This window comes from Suillus subalutaceus (assembly GCF_016647625.1).
Source record: "Suillus subalutaceus strain FC151 chromosome Unknown DFJ58scaffold_38, whole genome shotgun sequence".
In the NCBI taxonomy this organism is placed as follows: domain Eukaryota; kingdom Fungi; phylum Basidiomycota; class Agaricomycetes; order Boletales; family Suillaceae; genus Suillus; species Suillus subalutaceus.
This window is the reverse complement of record NW_024540287.1, coordinates 154,779-171,496: the sequence shown is the minus strand read 5'-3', so window position 1 is coordinate 171,496 and position 16,718 is coordinate 154,779. Positions and strand designations below refer to the sequence as shown.

Sequence of the window (16,718 nt, the reverse complement as noted above, 5' to 3'; positions counted from 1 at the left end):
TGCCGCATCATAAAGCCTCATAAAGCTTGGAACGGAACCAATAATCAGAGATCTTGAGTTAATTAAAGCCGGCATGTCGGAATTCGAAATTGGATAAGTTATTGACACCTTGCAAGAGTCTCGACCTTCGAAAACGGCAAACTTGAAGTGGCCAGGACCGAGCCTATCAACAATGACAACAGCGCTCGCAGCTCGCCGAATACAAAAAGTACGTAGACATCTGTCAGGGTTGCTCAGTTAGTGAGTGGGCGGCATGGTTGATCTCCCGGCAGGTTAGGACGGATTTCTTTCCGATTGGTGGGAAATACAATGTTCGATTACCGAGGCCTGGTCAGTGCCTGTGTAACCGCAATGTGACAATCATGAACCTGAATCTATCGATATCTGAATACCAAGATTTACTACACACAGCCATATGACAGCACACAAGCTTAGGACTCCTTGAAAACGTTGCAGTCGCCTGTAACCGCTTGGGATCAACGTTTGATTGCGATGATAGTTACCATTCACGGGTGGCCTCGTGCTTTGAAACATTGGGTTAGTCGGCTGATAGCATTGAACTTGGACCAAGTTTCGTGATAGATCATATCCGCTACTATAAATGACGAGAGTCTGCGCTCACAGGTCGCCGAAGGTACAGCCATCAAATATTGCGATTTTTACGAAGAAGTTCAAGCGAAGGTAAACGGGCAAACCCCAAATCTGGTGTTCCCGAGAGATCGACTTCGACTTACGACATCCGCTTTTCTCGTGTCTTTCAGCTATGCCATTTTAATCCTGTGTTTCTGAACTGCCAATCGAACTTCCGCATATCGACGTCAAACAAACCATATTTAATCTTCCCTTACCCTCATACATCATATATCGGCCTTTTTCCGTCCTTATTATAAATTCCACCATTGTGATCCTTTAAAGTCATCAATTCCTTCTCCTTCACAGTTTAACACCTGATCTACTCAACGACAACCACAATGTCCCCACGAGCGTCTTCATCTACTCCGAGAAGCGCCTCCGCCGCTAGCGCTCCATACCCACGTCGAGCTGCTGGTCAACCAAAGTCTTCCAGGCAACAGTTCTCCGCTTGTGGAGCTTGCCGCATGCGAAGGTATGTTTTCAACATTCATTTTTCTTGATATATATTTATGTTAAATTTTATAGAGTTCGATGTGACCTAAAAGACCTCCCCATGACCCAGACTACTACAAGCGGTCTGCAGCAGCTTTCATGCTCAAACTGTAAAGAGCGTGGGATCAAATGCGTGTACGTAACATTCAGCTTGTCAGTTCGACAATTGATCGCGTCTGCTTTAGTGACGAATTTGCTGAAGTGAAAGCTGTAAAACTGTTAAGACGCGGCCGCCGTCTACAACAGGTGGAGTGAGTAATTATCTGTCCCCCACTATTAGTCCCATTCAATTAAATAAAATTAGAGCTGTCTACGGTAAAGTTACGGATGACGATTCCAACCCGTCTTCTCCGATGTCCACAGGATCAAACCCCACGATCCAAACCACACTCTCCGCGGGGATCGCCGCGCCCAGACAGAGCATCATTCCCCTGCTGAAGCTGGAATTCCTTAGCTCATCTTTCTTCCGCAGATTCAGCATCCAACGTAAGAATTCATTTTGCCATCATGGTTATCACGGATCCAATTTTTCCTCTTCTAGGTCCTATAATCGAACCCACTGAATTCACATCAAGATACTTTGCTCATATTAAGGGCACCTCCACTCTCAGTATCGAGGGTCAGATGATTGCGATGTTACTTGTCACTTGGGCTGCCTCATTTGGCGTCAATGAATTTGGTATTGAGGAGGAAGTAGAGCCGCATTCCCCTACTATACCCGACGGACCCAAGTTCTCTCCCGACGGAGATGATGATTTCTCTGACCCCAGCTGTCGTGCTCGTACTCTTCGTGTAGAGACGATGATCAAGGAGATCCTACATCTCATCGACATTCATGCTCTGCTGCGACACCCGACTTGGGATGGTGTCAGGGTCCTCTTGCTCATCCTCCCACTAACTCAGGGTATGTATCCATCAATAATTCCAGCGTGCCCTCAGCTGATGTATTCGTCACCAGGCATCCAAAGTGTCATGGACAGAGGAGTAAGTGCCAGTGCTCAACTGACGACATGGGATCGTGTTGACTGATTGTCCTTATTTAGACTATGTACGAGGCGACGCTTTCCCAAGTTTACACACTTTGCGGCCCGACCAATCATTCCGTGCTACACAGTGGCCAAGGATCTTATTGTGATGCACTTGTCCGTGCCAGAGTTTTCTGGTACGCCTACATACATGAAGGTGTCCGCACTGCCTTACGCGGTGGTCGGCTATATCTGTAAGCACATGCCATTTCTGAGTGACATTCTCTGATTATCCCCAGTGATGAGGATGACCTTGTTGCATTCCAAAGCACGCTCCCTCCTCAATACTCTGCATCTGCATCTGGCAGTACTTCCTCTGCATCCTCTTCACGCTCCTCGCCTACTGCTACTTCTCCAGTGTCGTCCGATTTCCCTCTCAATTCCTTGCAGGATCCTCGCGGCCACTCGCGAGCCTCGCTTTCTTACCTCCTCTCTTCCCATTATTTTTCACTCGCCCTCGCCGTGTCTGGTGTTTGTCGTGCCGTTCACGCAGTGCTCACTGGACCTCGTGCGCGTCGTCGCACTGATGCTGGTGTTGCCATCCGCGAGGACTCCCTCGTAGAAATCTGGGATGGTCTCGAGCGATGCTGGGAGGACTTCGAGTCTCTCCGTCGTGGAGCAGGCGGCATCGGCACCGTGGGTGGCGGCCTTGTGCGTGGAGAAGACGTCGAGCGTTTCGTTAGCGGATGGCAAGTGTTCATCTTTGAGTGCTTGAACATCATCCGGGAAACCTTGAGACAGCGCATCGTTGCGCAGACCAAGGGCAGCCCTGACTCAAACGGTCATTCCCCTCCGGCCGATCGCGCCCTTTGCCGCATGCTTTCCCAGGCTACTCGCCGTTGTCGCCAAACCCTTCCCCGCGTCATCGCTATCTTGAAGCGGCACCTTGCTGTTCCTTCCAGCGGTTTCTTCGCTCATGATGCCGGCCTCATCCGAGACGGATGCTACTATGCTGCTTTGCTACTTGCACAAAGCGATATCGATCAGGATGGAGATAGTGATCTGAAAGGCGAAGATGGACTTGCTTGGGACATGGACGCCGAGGACGGTGTTGACGTGTGTCTGCGTGCACTAGGAGAGATTGGCTGGATCTACGCCAATAGCCAGGAGCGAGAGAAGACTGTTCGCATGGTTTGGGAGGCACGGGTCATTCGTGATGATGAGCGCCGTCGTGAACGCAACCGTCAGCGTGATTATCTTGAGGATCACCGTGCTCAGGCTTATCACTCAGGACAACGTTCGCAGGATCGTTCCCCTTACATGATCAACAAATCATCGCTGCCACCGCCCGCTCGCGGTCAGGGAACGACGCCTCGTTCGCTCTCACTTGTGTCAGCCGCCGGACAGTCTCGTCCCCATCTTCCCCCTCTGTCGCTTGCCTTCTCTCCGGTAGACAGTGCTCCGAACACTGCTCTCACCGATGATGGTAGTGGCAGCTGGACTACTTATACGCCACCCACGACGTCGGGTTCAATGACGAGTAACGCAACCACAAACCGCAGTGTCTCGCCACCCGATTCTGGATCGCCTCACACACTCTCATCATTAAAACATCTCCCTCCTATCCAGCACTCGTTAAAAACTGAGAATGATTCATTCTATAATGGGGTCGGTGATCTGGATCCATTCTCATTTTCTGTCGACAGCACTACTGGCCCTGGTGTGGTTGGTGGCCCTCATGCATGGTCATCGCAGTACCAACATCAAGTTGGACCTGGTAGTGGTTACCTTGACCCTAGCGTGATCTTTACTGGAGCAGATTGCCAAACCTTCTACCACTAATGAAACACTATCAGATCTGTACGTTTTTATGACCGTACCACATGTTATCGCGTCGTCATCTTGATTCATTATTTCTAAGTTCTGCATCACGCAATGGAGCTACTTCAGGCATCCATCATCTTCACATTCATTTCATAGCCATATATTACCGCTTTATCATTTGTCTGGATAGATACTTGAGTTGCATTGTATTAGATTTTGTTTATACCCGTCGATTACCTAGTGACCCTCCAATGATTACCACAATATTCATTATCATAGACACGTACGTAGATGTATTATCATTATGCACAGAACATGTAAATCGGTGGTTCTAATGACATTATCATCGGATGAATTTTTGATGACTACGTCATCTGATGGGGAAGAAGATCTGAGGAGATATGTCGGTCATATAAATATTTGTGTACATGCCATTGATGCTATCATCCGTGCTAGAAGCAGTTGGGAGTAGGCTCCGATCAAGTAATGTGGCGGACCTGAAAAAAAGAAGAGGCGCATTGACGACGCGCGCCTCAAGTAAACCTTGCAACTTCATCATAGTCTTCAAGAATGTTTCGTTTATTACGCTGGGAACAAACTTGTCGATTCCTGATGGGCCGCCGGTCTGCGTCGCGGTAGGTGTGAAAGCCTCAAATTTTTTTATGACATAGACGCTCGTTTCCGACAGCATGGCGAATACATTGTGTGGCTTTGGCAGAGTCTCCGATGGTACGCTTCCAAACTGCCGCTTAGAGCTTCCTATTACTGAAGCCGAGCCGCGTCTGGTTGACAAAATGTGCGATGTTCTTTTGTACTATTCCAAATATATCGCTCATAAACAGCATATTGAGCGAATTTAATACACACGGCCGCCAACTGTTATTGAAAACGCAAAGTCTCCAACACATTAATCCCGCAGGCGAGTCTTCCATTCCCCAACAAAGGAACAGTGCGAATACGTAAGACATCCTCTACCCCCTTGTAGTCCGGAAGCTTGCATAATAAGATTGGAAATGACCCGCCGGATGTCAGAGTTCTAGGCTGATTGGCTAATATCTAGGATAATATTGAGCTCCTTAGGAGTCCTCGTGACGAAAGCACGCTTGCCAGGGTCGGGTGATGGAGGGGATAAACCTTGTACTATGCCAGGGAATAACCATCACCCTACCCCTTCATCATGATGGTTTAACTTTGTATGTCAAGGCAGTTACAGAGCTCGAGGCCGCTGAGGTGTTTACCTGAATTAACGGGGACTCGAACAAGGCAAGCCATACGATCCGGATTCTGATCAAAGTTAAGCATTACGAAACGGACTCCTATCTCCGGAACTTCGGCCAGTGGAAGCGGGGCTTTGTATGTCTAAATGCCGTAAATTTTATCTTACAGGGTTCTGTTAGGCGCTTCTGGTTCGGTGGGTAATATCACAAGTAAGTTGTCAATATTCCGTGGAGCTGACTTACCAGCACGACGACCGCAGCGTCGGGGACGGATCCGGGATGCGGCAACATGGACTGCCGCACAGCTTTGGTTGTTCTGTCTCTTTGCGCCAGAAATAATTAGAAGTCTACCGGAGGGAAGCAGAAAGCTCGAAGCTTCGGGCCTTTGATTATTGGTTGGCCAAGTTGCTGTTTCGATGACAATCACTCTCTGGATAGTCTGGGACTGCGCCGAACCAATGTTCTGTGCGAAGATCCCCGCTGTCAAGTATCAAGGCCCGTCGGGATATTCGCGTTTAGGACTCCGATAGATACCCTCCGGACCTTCACTCAGGCGGCTCTGTTCTGCACACATGTAAGTGGATTCGGTCCTAATCTGGGCATACAAAGTTCTTGTGCGAATGAACGTAAGTTATACTGAGCTTCTCCAATTCAAACCGGATTCGCCCGTCACGCGCCATACACAGGCTAGGCTGGCTGTCAATCAATGTCTGATAAGTGACCCGAAATCAAACAACCAGCCCAACTTGGGATGGCATAACGTTCTGGCATAACCCTCGCCGCGGCCAGGTTAGAACCTTCACGGGAGAATCTCCCACCTTGAGCATCAGATGTCCCTGGATCCTTGCCTTGGCTTATGCTCAATATCACCGTTGACACCAGCCGTCACACGGCGTCAACTTCCATGCCACATGTCAATTCCCGGACTCCGCGGTAAACTCACTGATTTGAGAGATGTTAATAACAATTCATTCGTCCATCGTGGTAGTCCTAGTCAGTTTTCGGGTGGATGACTTACCTTCGCGAAGATCAATGGTGCTGCCCGTTGAACAGACTCTTGTCGGAACATTTTCAACAGCTATTGTAAAAGAAACCGAAATCACGAGCGCGCCTTGGCACAGCCACTTATCCAGTGACCTAGTCACAATGCTGTAGAATCTTATCCGACGTGTACTCTTTACTTGACCCCCGTCATCGTCGACGAGAGATCTAGCCTGGAATGTCTTACTATACCCCTAATCCTGCCAGTGCCTATACATCAAACCCTGCTAGTTCCTATTCGTCAAACCTCAGTCGATACCCCACTGGTTCCCAACCCAGGTCGTACAATCATCAACACGGTCCCCCAGCCGGTTCTGATCCTCAGCTCTGGCAGTGGTTCTGCGCCGTTGATACTGATCGATCGGGCGCTCTCAGCGTCACAGAACTTCAGGATGCCCTGGTAAACGGTAAGTGGTGCTGCAATCTTGCAGATAGTAGTCGTGCTACAACTGGCGCTGCCGCTCTGCTCTACTAGGAAATTGGACAAGTAAGTGCGCCCCTTGTTGACGTCATGGCTTCTTGCGATTGGCAATACCCGTATCGCGAATCCTGGCGGGCGGGACATTTAGCGATCCTGCCAGGGCAGCAGCCGCCTGGACTAGGCTCTTTCCATAGACCCCTTTCTAACTAGTTACTGAAACCATGCTTAGAGTTTGATCTCGACACGGTGAAGATGCTCATGAATATCTTTGTATGTATAACCTCATTCCGCAAAAAAAAAATAACATTTAACTTCCCGCAGGATACCGATCGAAGTGGAACCATCGGCTTCAATGGTAAATAATATATCAAATTCTCCACTATCGCTGACACCGATGTGGTCTAGAATTTGCTGGCTTATGGAAGTATATTGCGGAGTGGCAACGGGTCTTCAAGCACTTCGATAGAGATCATTCTGGTTCCATCGAAGGACGTGAACTTGCGGAAGCCCTCCGTAACTTTGGTTACAACCTATCTCCCCCTTTGTTGCAAGCACTGGAAATCCGATACGGTACTGGAAACATTTTTTTTTGCAGCCAAAAATCTAAATTGTTCGATAGCATCTGCTGCACCTAGTGCGTATGGCCCCCCTCCTGGTATTACTTTCGACCGCTTCGTGAGGGCATGTGTGACCGTCAAGACTTTGACCGAAACATTCCAAAGGTATGACTTGGCAAAATTCATCCACGCCACGCAATTCTTAACGACTACTCAGGGCGGATCATGATAATGACGGCTGGATTCAGCTTAACTATGAAGGGTTTTTGAAGGTGAGCAAGTCGATATTGTGGAGTGGGGGGCGCACGCATCTGACTTGGTTGAACACTGCAGATCTCGCTGAGTGCGCCTTAATGTGATAAATCACGTCTGTATTCGTCATGTACATTGGAGATGTATGATAGCCTTGGAAATACGGTATTTCATGTATATGCAACCCTCAGCATGTATGAATGAGCCTCGCCAAAGATAATATTGATTCTTTCAGCGTGATGAAAATTGGTGCTACTTGGAATCTGCATGCTTTGTACATGTTTTAAACCCAATTTGGACCCGTGTACATGCTGTGTAACTGCGCAGTGGCAAGACGTCAATGAAAATCACGATTATGTAACCGTTAACTACTTCATTGCCAACTTTCATTCGTCCCTGCCGACATCACTATTATAATGGATTGCTTTTGTGAGACATCATACATTCTGCTGACCGGTTTCTGATACTTTCCCTACAGTTTGTCTACCAATCATTTGTCCGTGGGATTTCTTGCCTAGGATGCTCGTGTAATACGTATGTCGATATTAATATCCTTTGCAGTTGGCTGCCCCACAAAAGTTAATCCAGATGGGAATCAAGAAGCCAGAATATGTCCTCGGTGCCACAATGGTATGTCGTATAGTTCTACTACTGCCAATACCCAATAATCAAACCAAACCCTGCCTCAGCCGCAATGTTCTCCGCAAAGTCTAGGACCTGGTTCGAGCTGTGCTTCGTCCCACTCATTCCTATGAACTCGAAGCATGTTTGGATGTGTGGGATATGTCAGTTGCAGGTGAATATGCAGCCTGGGTGAGGAAATCATTTGGTCTATGATAGTTGAATTGCCAACATCCTTCGGCAGGCAGTGGGAGCCTCAAATTGCCCAACCTGGGTACCAGCACCCGCAGTTGCAGGGTCAGTATGGGTCGCCTCAGATCGTTGGATACCAGCCTGGCTACATCCAACCTCAGAAGTGAAACCCCTAATGTCGAGCGGTCGATTGAGTGTTATGTATCTTTGACTATTTTTTCCCCCTATGCATACCGGACATCTTGTACGACGAGGTACGATACTAGGTGTCTTTGTACAATTATTTTGGATATGGGACACTGTAATGCTGGTCACAATATCTACTTAAGTTGTATCATATATGGACTTGTCCTTGCGTTCTCCTTCGCTGTCGGAGACGGTAGATCATAATTCCAATGGCTCCAATCAAAAATCCGCATACTCCGCACACCACACAAGTCGCCACAGTATCCCTCACTTCCGTAGCTGAAGAACCAGGGCGTAGTATGGAAGGTGGGGGTGCTGGATCTTGTCCTCTGGACGATGTGAACTCTGCGAGGGCAGTGGATGGGTCCGTCATATTCAACAAACCGATCATCGGTGGATTGGAGGATGTTGTGCCCTGGTGTATGACGTAGACGTTCTACAAGGGTATTAGGGAGTATTAGGGGGGGTAAACATTCTGAACTTACCCTCAGGAACACAGCCCCGAGAAGCCAATCTCCAGAGTCGACCTATGGGTTGAAATCAGAACATAACCAAGATTCGGTTTGGGAGCACTCTCACTCCGTTGTTTGCTTGTATTCCACCGGTACACCAGCCGTCTTGCGTCTCACCCTCAGCCCAGCTGACATCCTCGGGATGAAGTGGATATTCTTTTGCAGTATCGGAATTGCCAAGTTTAATGCGCACGTCCACGGCCCTGTCGCACCTGACTTGCCACGTTTGTGTCTCTTGGTTGTACTTTGTGGACCCACCCGTTCCTATGGCATACCAGAACGCATCGACGTCTCCAGTCGGACCTAAAATGAGAGTGGTCCCGGTGTCAAGCACAGCTATCGGTGACGGTGCACCGCGGACCAGCGAACGGGAGAGAGGAAGAACCTGAGCGTTGATGGTAATTTGTTGAATTGGAAGCTTCCAGAAGTCGTACTCGTCCGGTGTTGATGCGAAGACCGGCGTGAATACGAACTGGCTTGTATCATTTGTCAGGGAGGAGTCCAATTCCCCGATAGTGAGCGATGAATCTGAATACGAAATGTCCTGCGACTCGTTTCGTCCTAATTTGAACGCAAAGAACCGGTGTTGGTCATCAAAATGAGCAAACAGATTGTCCAGGATGGGTGTCCCAGATGTTAGGGGGATGGAAGCAGCGGGTGGAAACGAGAGGCCTAGAATGCCCGAGTTTCCCGTGTTAGAAAGACCGAGACCACTCGTCTGGTTAGCCAAGGCTGCGCGGTGATTGTTAAGCATTCCAAAAGGACGTGAAACGGGAACCGCACCAAGCGTTTGAGAGGATATTTCATACGGGCCGAGTGTTACGGTCTCTGTACCTACTGTTCCCAGCACTGATCCCACCAGGTATGTCAGCTTGAAAGACTGATCTGATAAGGTCAGGGTGCTAGATGAGGAGGACGAATATCTTGTGATGCCCAGGCAATCTGGATCAGTACAATCTGATGAAACCACCCACTGTAAGATAGGAGTTGGCTTTCTGAATGTAAAAGATAACGGCAGGCTTACGAGGTCTGAGGAGCCGGTATCAAATGTGATCCAAAATTCTTGTCCCCCAATACTACAGATCAGCGGCATGAGAGGGGACTGATGGAATGACACCAGCACACGTACTCGGTAAGAATCAAATACGCACTAAGGGGCCATCAGTTAGATTACGCGAGTGGGAGAACACGAGACCCACTACTCCTGGCTACTGGCCACTGAAACATCACTAAGCAAAACAGATGGATCTTTATGAAGTCCACGTTGTAGGCGAAGCTGCATCCTTTGGGAAGGGTCACCGCGATAGTCTAACCTGTTTAAATTGGTCGCTATATCGAGAGGACACTAGATAATGAGTCAAGGTGATGATTTGGATTGGAAGAGGCCCAAGAAGCTTCTGAATCACTGACAATTGCAGGTTCTCTTCAATCGATTTGATTATATTTGATCGGTCTTGATTGAAATCTAACCTGAACTAGTTTCAGTGGAAATTCATGATGCGGTCTAAACCACGCAGGGTTACGTCAATGTAATCGGTTATGATTTAATGCTGTCGACCGCATCATGATAAATATGTAGTGCGCCAGCGTTATGTGGTGTTACTGGAAGAAGAATTACATGACTGACGAAACACGCATCTTCACTAAATGGGTAGTCCGCGACAATGAGGAAGTTCTAATCATCAAGGACTACAACCTTCCTGGGGATTCTTTATAGTGGAGCTCTAGGGGTTTACGCGCTGGTGCTTCAAAGTTATGTAAACCAACTTGACGTCAAACACGCTCGATGAAGCATACTGAGCGCGCCAGAAGGGCATTTCCAGAGCCAAGCATAATTTTCTCGTCGCCCAGATAGATGTGCAAGAGATGAGAGGCGGAGCGAAACCTGCCAAATCTCCATTCATTGTTGTGAGGCAGAGAAGGGACACAATGAGAGTGGCGGTCATGTGGCGGTGCTTGGGCGGTGCCCTGTTGTGTTGGCAGAGTCACGCCTCACGCACCTCGCGTCACACAGCACCAACTGCCAATTCACCTTGTCCTAAGTGTTTTCTTGCCTCGTCTCCCTTAGTTGCCACCGTCCGTCTCATACTTGAGCTCACCATGCATACCAGCGAATACGACTATCTTTTCAAGCTTCTCCTCATCGGTGACTCTGGTGTCGGAAAGGTACGTGGCTACTGCGGCGACTAATTTCAAGTTTCTGCTGACTTCGTTTCAACAGTCTTGTCTCCTCCTCCGTTTCGCAGACGACACGTACACTGAGAGTTATATCAGTACTATTGGTGTTGACTTCAAGATCCGCACTATTGAACTCGAAGGGAAGACCGTCAAGTTGCAGATTGTGAGTTGGGTGCCTTTCACGACTCCCCTTTGGAGTACTGCAGCCGGGCACTACCACTACGTGCATTGGAATGCGCCAGTGCAGTCAACATGCATTGCTCCGCGAAGTCGCCTGATTCATTTTTACATTAAATTGTTACTTACATACCATTCATATACGCGTTTCAGTGGGACACTGCAGGTACGTTCATACACTAGCTTCCATGCAACGGTGGGCTGACGCGAGACTTTTTTAAGGTCAAGAAAGATTCCGCACCATAACGTCCTCGTACTACAGAGGCGCTCACGGTATCATCGTTGTGTACGATGTTACTGATAACGGTGAGAATGCTTGTCTGAAACGCCGGCTTGAACGCTTACCCCGACAATAAGACACTTTTACGAACGTCAAGCAATGGCTACAGGAGATAGACCGGTACGCTTCTGAGGGCGTCAATAAGCTGCTGGTTGGGAATAAGAGTGATCTTACCAGCAAGAAGGTGGTGGAGTACAGTGTGGCGAAGGCAAGTATTCGCTTAGAATATTTCGTTTTGGGGTATTTTAACCACCTTAACAGGAATTTGCCGATCAACTTAGTATTCCTTTCCTGGAGACGTCCGCAAAGAATGCGACAAACGTCGAACAAGCGTTTTTGACGATGGCGAAACAGATCAAGGACAGGTGAACAAAATTTATCACCTAGCATTCATGTACTTTATCTCACTTGTTTTAAGGATGGGATCGACCTTCGACACCTGCTGGCGGCGCCAAATCGTCAACAGTTACTCCAGGGCAATCTGTTCAGCAACAGTCGAGCCCTAGTTGCTGCTCTTGAAGGAGGGTTGTGATCGGCTTGGGGTGGGGTTACGTCATCGAGATTGTACGCCTTTGCGATTAGTATCGTGGCTGCAAGAATTATATGATGACCCAATACTCAGGAGCGGGTTTTTTTATCATATTCCCTTCTACATATCATCTGCTACTTTGGACATGTTCTTTGCGCTTTATCAATTTTCTGCGTCCTAATTCTAGGCTTTCTCTGCTACTATCCTGCGTGATCCTGAGAAACTTGAGTATGCTCCTATCCCCCTTGAGTCGCCTTGAGTACTGATCAGAAGCTGACGGCCCTGACCCCACCGATCGTCACGGAAAAGATGGATGTTATCCTACGTTATCGCATGCATGTGGCCCATCAGAGGACACCCCAGGAATCAATTTATCTGATCAATACGTCACTATCGCGTCCATATCGGTCGGATTGAGCTGACATGCTGGACAACTGGTGAAACAATGATCGATAATCCACAGGTATATATACCCCTCTCTCCTGCGTTCAGTCTCCAGTCAATTCAATTGATTTCTTTCACTCATTACACTCATATGTCTACTCGAGGCAGGGGCGTACCGCAACAAGTTCTTACGAACTCCTTCGTGATCTCAAAACTGCCGACGAGAACACGCTACTTTCAATACGAAGGTAAGTTTCACTCTTACTACAATGACACAGCGGTTGAACTTCTGAATATAGTTGGTGAGTATCTGTACCCCAGTGGCCAATGATGGTACCTCACTCGGATATAGCGATCTCCGGCGGCGGGAGAGATGTCAAGAACCCTCGCAGGAGGATCGAGGTGTTCGAACGTCTCCAGAATCACACGGACCCAAAACTCTTTACCCCGCGTTGCATTTTTGACGGAACAGTGATCATGTATTCTTCTCGCGAGCTTCCATTGTCTGGCAGGGACTCACAAACCGTAAGAGTTACGGTGCTCGAGTCGGAACTACTAATCAATCTCTACCTTCGGTTCTGAAAAAGTTCGACGTCAACATGTCTGACAAACCCCGAGTGGATGGGTCTGCCCCAACCCGCGGAGTCCTCCAGGTAACGCTGAAGAAGGTCGCCGCCGATCCGATTGATTTCAAGTATGTATTTCTATCGAGCGAGTTTATTGTTCATTTTCCGCTTACTGACGAATTATAGTGGTTTACAAGCGTTCATTGACGGAAAGCAGACCAAGCAGACCGCTCAGGTCCTGACGGCAATCAACGTCTTGCAACTGATCATCCGACAAGCACCTAATTTGTGCGTTGCGCTTTTATCAGTATTTGGGTATGAATGCTCATTTTTCTGCAGGAAATATCCGAACAATACACGTGCGTTCTTTACCAAAGACGCTGGCATACAGACCTTGGGTGGAGGTTTAGAGTTATGGCGTGGATACTTCCAGTAAGCTCAGTATCTCTGGCGACGCATATTTGACCAACATACAATAGGAGTGTTCGTCCTACCATCGGAAAAGTTTTAGTGAACGTTGATGTGTCGACAGCGGTCATGTAAGCAAGCCCGCCTCAATTACTACAAATTAACACTCATATAAATTTCAGGTTCAAGCAGGATAGCTTCGAGGGCGCCGCTCTCGCTGTGCTGAAGCAGAGGGATGTCCGTGCGCTAGAACTCCGCGCAGATTCGCCGCAGTTCCGCCAATTGAAAAGTTTTTTCAAGGGCGTTTCTGTCACGCTCGTCCACCGGCCTGGCCTTAAGAAGATTCGAGGCTTAGTTGCCGGTGCTGGTAACTTCCAGTTCGAGAACACCACGGTGAAGGTAGGCTTCGATATGAATCGCATTAATAACAGCTCTTCTCACAGCGAGTGCAGGACTACTTCAAGAAAGCTTGGGGTCGCGAACTACACTATCCGAACATCATCGGGATTCAAGTTGGATCAAAGGATCGCGATGAGGTCATCCCAGCAGAGATGTGTGTTATCGCTCCCGATCAACGATACACCCGAAAGCTCCCTCCGGAATTCTCGCCGACTATGGTTAAATTTTCTTCGAAGAACCCCCAGGAGCGCCTGGAGCTCATTAGCGCCGGCATTAACAACTCGGTCACGGCCGACCAACGCTCTGTAAGTAATACATTCATCTTTACATGCGTTTAATTGACTGCTTGTACAGGCACTTGATTATCAGAATTCTCCGTTCCTGCAAGACGCTGGGATCACCGTGTCTCCGGAGCCGATTTCAGTCACTGGGCGTGTCCTCCCGACGCCCAAAATATACTATGGAAACCCTGCCAATAGCAGGCCAGTGGTAAGCCCAGGACGTCAGAATGCATGGGGCGCGATGATTTGATTCTCGACCTACAGCAACCACGAAACGGTTCATGGAATGTCATCGACCAGACCTTCCATGAGCCGAAGAGTCTGTCGTCGTGGGGGATCCTTAATTACTCGAGGGTCAGCGATCAAACCATCAATCGCTTTATCAACACTTTGCTCAACTCGTGTAAAAAACTTGGTACCATGCATCTTTTCATCTTCTATGTATCTCAAACTAACCTTGGCTGTCTTAGGAATGAGTAAATAGGACGTCGAATTTCGTTTCTAGCTGCTGATCGTTGTTTGACAGATTTAGCCCCACCCGCCGCGAGTCAGTCATGTTCTGGGGCGTCCTCTGTGGTGAACGTAAGCGCTACGTGGATTCAATCGTCGACATGGACTCATTTTCAACAGGATATGAGATCGCTTAAAAATTCCGTCAACAACAAGATAGGCAGAGATCTGGAAATGGTCTTGGCTATCCTACCGACGAGTTCCACCGATATCTATCACGCGATCAAATCATTTGGTGACGTTATCGCTGGTGTATGTGTGCTCTTATCTGTTCAGTTCGAATGATGCTTACATCCTGCCTAGTTCCCAACACAGTGTGTCGTGAGTTATGTCGCGTTGCTTGCGACCTCCATCATAATCCTTCTCCGTCTAGCGAGAGAACAAGATCGAGAGAGCCAACGATCAATACTGTGCGAATCTGGGCATGAAGTATGTCAAATCTCGATCTCTATCTCGTTGTGCACCATTAACTCGTTCGACAGGATCAACGCTAAACTTGGAGGCGTCAATTCGCTGCCAAAGTCAGGTGCGTTGGAGAAGCTTACAAGTGCTCCGTTATGATTATCGGTATGTACCGTCCCTGTTTGGCGCTGGAGACTCATCGAAGGCTGGTTCATCCTGCACCAGGTGCCGATGTGGGGCATCCTGCACCGGGCATGGTTAACCAGCCCTCTGTGGCTTCTCTTGTATATTCCTTTGATCGGTATGCTGCGCGATATGAGGCCATGATGTCGGTACAACACCCCCGTCAAGAAAAGATTGACGAGTTGCGTAAATTGGTATATGTGAGTTCTTTCCGTCTGTTATATGTACACGCGGTTCAACTATCACAAGCGCGCGATATACGAGTTTGGCGAACGTAACAGGCAAGCGCCTGTGCGCATCATCTTCTTCCGAGATGGCCTCTCCGAGGGGGAATACGCGCTCACGGGCAAAGAGGAGATTGAGGACATCACGGGTGAGTTAGTCCAGCGACGACCTTTTCTTTTCTCTCACCTCTACTAGGCGCAATCGATGATATCTGGCGGGACAAACACCTGAAAGACGGGAAACCTGAATTGACCTTCATAGTCGTGGGCAAACGGTAAGTCTACGATCTTTTCTACCTATTGACTCTTGTCGCTCATTCGCCGTTTCCTCAAGACACCATGTCCGATTCTTCCCGAAGAACAAGTATGTCCCTCGGCTATTACCTCCGTTTCTACTCAATTGATGAATGTATGTCTAGGAACGAGGCGGACAGGTCTGGGAACTGTCCCGCGGGATTCGTTGCGGATCAGGGAGTAGGAAATCCAGCAGTACGCGACTTTTACTTGCAATCGCACGGCGGTCTCCTCGGAAGTTCGTTCATTATAATCACTCTACTTTGTCGATTGCTGATTGTCTGTACAGCTAGCAGGCCGAGTCATTACATCACTCTTAGGGATGACATATACAAGCACAACACAGACGAGTAAGCCCGTTTCCCGCCATCTTGTCATATCCTTCTCACCTCGTTTTAGCCTGCAGGAGCTCGCGTTCACGTTGTGTCATGCATACGCGCGTGCAACGCGTTCCGTCTCGATTCCGGCTCCCGTGTATTGTGAGTGATGGACAGATATCTGTAGTACATGCGTCTGACACGCTACTTTTCTTTTCTCGCCCGAAGACGCCGATGTGAGTATCCTATATATTGTCCTGTCCCGCCTATCATCCATGCTGACTATTCGATAGATCGTCTGTGCGCGCGGCGCGTTCCATTTCAACCCTGCCATGGGTTTCGATGCTGCCACTATCTCTAGCAATGACGACGCTTTTGACCTTGAACGCTGGAGGAAGAATTTCAAAGACAAGCATGCGAACTTGTCAAAGAAGATGAATTTCATGTGATCTACTTGCCCAATGCTTTTTACTCGCAGAATGAGAATAGTGTGTATGAATATATCATGATGTATTAGCGATATGTATGTAGGATGGCGCAATATGTAAAGGAACTACTCGCACGCATTATTGTTTCGAGTTCCTGGAACCTGATGTAGTCAGATAAAGAATCACGTATCATGGACAGACACCGACCAATAGGTCCCTTGCAATTGGTCCTGTTTCGTATGTAC

At 48.4% G+C, this 16,718-nt stretch overlaps 6 protein-coding genes across 6 annotated transcripts; 5 read left to right on the top strand and 1 right to left on the bottom strand.

Annotated features, from left to right (window-relative positions):
• The first annotated feature begins 652 nt into the window (after positions 1-652).
• Positions 653-4,344, top strand: DFJ58DRAFT_782165 (uncharacterized protein). Its single transcript, XM_041389826.1, has 8 exons — positions 653-1,105; positions 1,159-1,260; positions 1,311-1,376; positions 1,430-1,611; positions 1,667-2,029; positions 2,084-2,109; positions 2,169-2,344; positions 2,390-4,344. The coding sequence occupies exons 1-8, from the start codon at positions 972-974 to the stop codon at positions 3,930-3,932; spliced, it is 2,592 nt and encodes an 863-aa protein (XP_041245124.1). The 5' UTR covers positions 653-971; the 3' UTR covers positions 3,933-4,344.
• A 1,845-nt stretch (positions 4,345-6,189) lies between these two features.
• DFJ58DRAFT_782163 (EF-hand) lies at positions 6,190-7,648 on the top strand. Its single transcript, XM_041389825.1, has 8 exons — positions 6,190-6,587; positions 6,618-6,621; positions 6,823-6,863; positions 6,915-6,948; positions 6,999-7,163; positions 7,213-7,315; positions 7,368-7,422; positions 7,484-7,648. Exons 1-8 carry the CDS (start codon positions 6,351-6,353, stop codon positions 7,502-7,504), a joined length of 660 nt encoding a protein of 219 aa, XP_041245123.1. The 5' UTR covers positions 6,190-6,350; the 3' UTR covers positions 7,505-7,648.
• A 290-nt stretch (positions 7,649-7,938) lies between these two features.
• On the top strand, positions 7,939-8,382 carry DFJ58DRAFT_658767 (uncharacterized protein; the record flags this gene model as incomplete). The annotated part of the gene is made up of 3 exons (XM_041382047.1): positions 7,939-8,032; positions 8,092-8,215; positions 8,268-8,382. 3 exons carry the CDS (start codon positions 7,939-7,941, stop codon positions 8,380-8,382), a joined length of 333 nt encoding a protein of 110 aa, XP_041245122.1.
• On the bottom strand, positions 8,063-10,416 carry DFJ58DRAFT_307305 (aspartic peptidase domain-containing protein). Its single transcript, XM_041379754.1, has 7 exons — positions 10,113-10,416; positions 10,043-10,063; positions 9,938-9,989; positions 9,697-9,886; positions 8,981-9,645; positions 8,887-8,928; positions 8,063-8,837 (listed from the first exon to the last, which is right to left on the bottom strand). The coding sequence occupies exons 1-7, from the start codon at positions 10,193-10,195 to the stop codon at positions 8,550-8,552; spliced, it is 1,341 nt and encodes a 446-aa protein (XP_041245121.1). The 5' UTR covers positions 10,196-10,416; the 3' UTR covers positions 8,063-8,549.
• Positions 10,417-10,923: 507 nt separating this feature from the next.
• On the top strand, positions 10,924-12,280 carry DFJ58DRAFT_782126 (Rab1b in complex with the Gef domain of DrraSIDM FROM legionella). The gene is made up of 7 exons (XM_041389824.1): positions 10,924-11,079; positions 11,135-11,258; positions 11,491-11,574; positions 11,626-11,756; positions 11,810-11,917; positions 11,967-12,112; positions 12,171-12,280. The coding sequence occupies exons 1-5, from the start codon at positions 11,014-11,016 to the stop codon at positions 11,915-11,917; spliced, it is 513 nt and encodes a 170-aa protein (XP_041245120.1). The 5' UTR covers positions 10,924-11,013; the 3' UTR covers positions 11,967-12,112; positions 12,171-12,280.
• A 279-nt stretch (positions 12,281-12,559) lies between these two features.
• Positions 12,560-16,660, top strand: DFJ58DRAFT_782121 (Piwi domain-containing protein). The gene is made up of 23 exons (XM_041389823.1): positions 12,560-12,709; positions 12,814-12,986; positions 13,049-13,155; positions 13,214-13,315; positions 13,367-13,459; positions 13,507-13,566; positions 13,618-13,834; positions 13,888-14,139; positions 14,189-14,323; positions 14,380-14,530; positions 14,642-14,697; positions 14,746-14,877; positions 14,929-14,946; positions 14,999-15,054; positions 15,108-15,179; positions 15,233-15,410; positions 15,460-15,583; positions 15,631-15,709; positions 15,769-15,798; positions 15,854-15,966; positions 16,018-16,078; positions 16,128-16,200; positions 16,339-16,660. The coding sequence occupies exons 1-23, from the start codon at positions 12,613-12,615 to the stop codon at positions 16,492-16,494; spliced, it is 2,535 nt and encodes an 844-aa protein (XP_041245119.1). The 5' UTR covers positions 12,560-12,612; the 3' UTR covers positions 16,495-16,660.
• Positions 16,661-16,718: the final 58 nt, after the last annotated feature.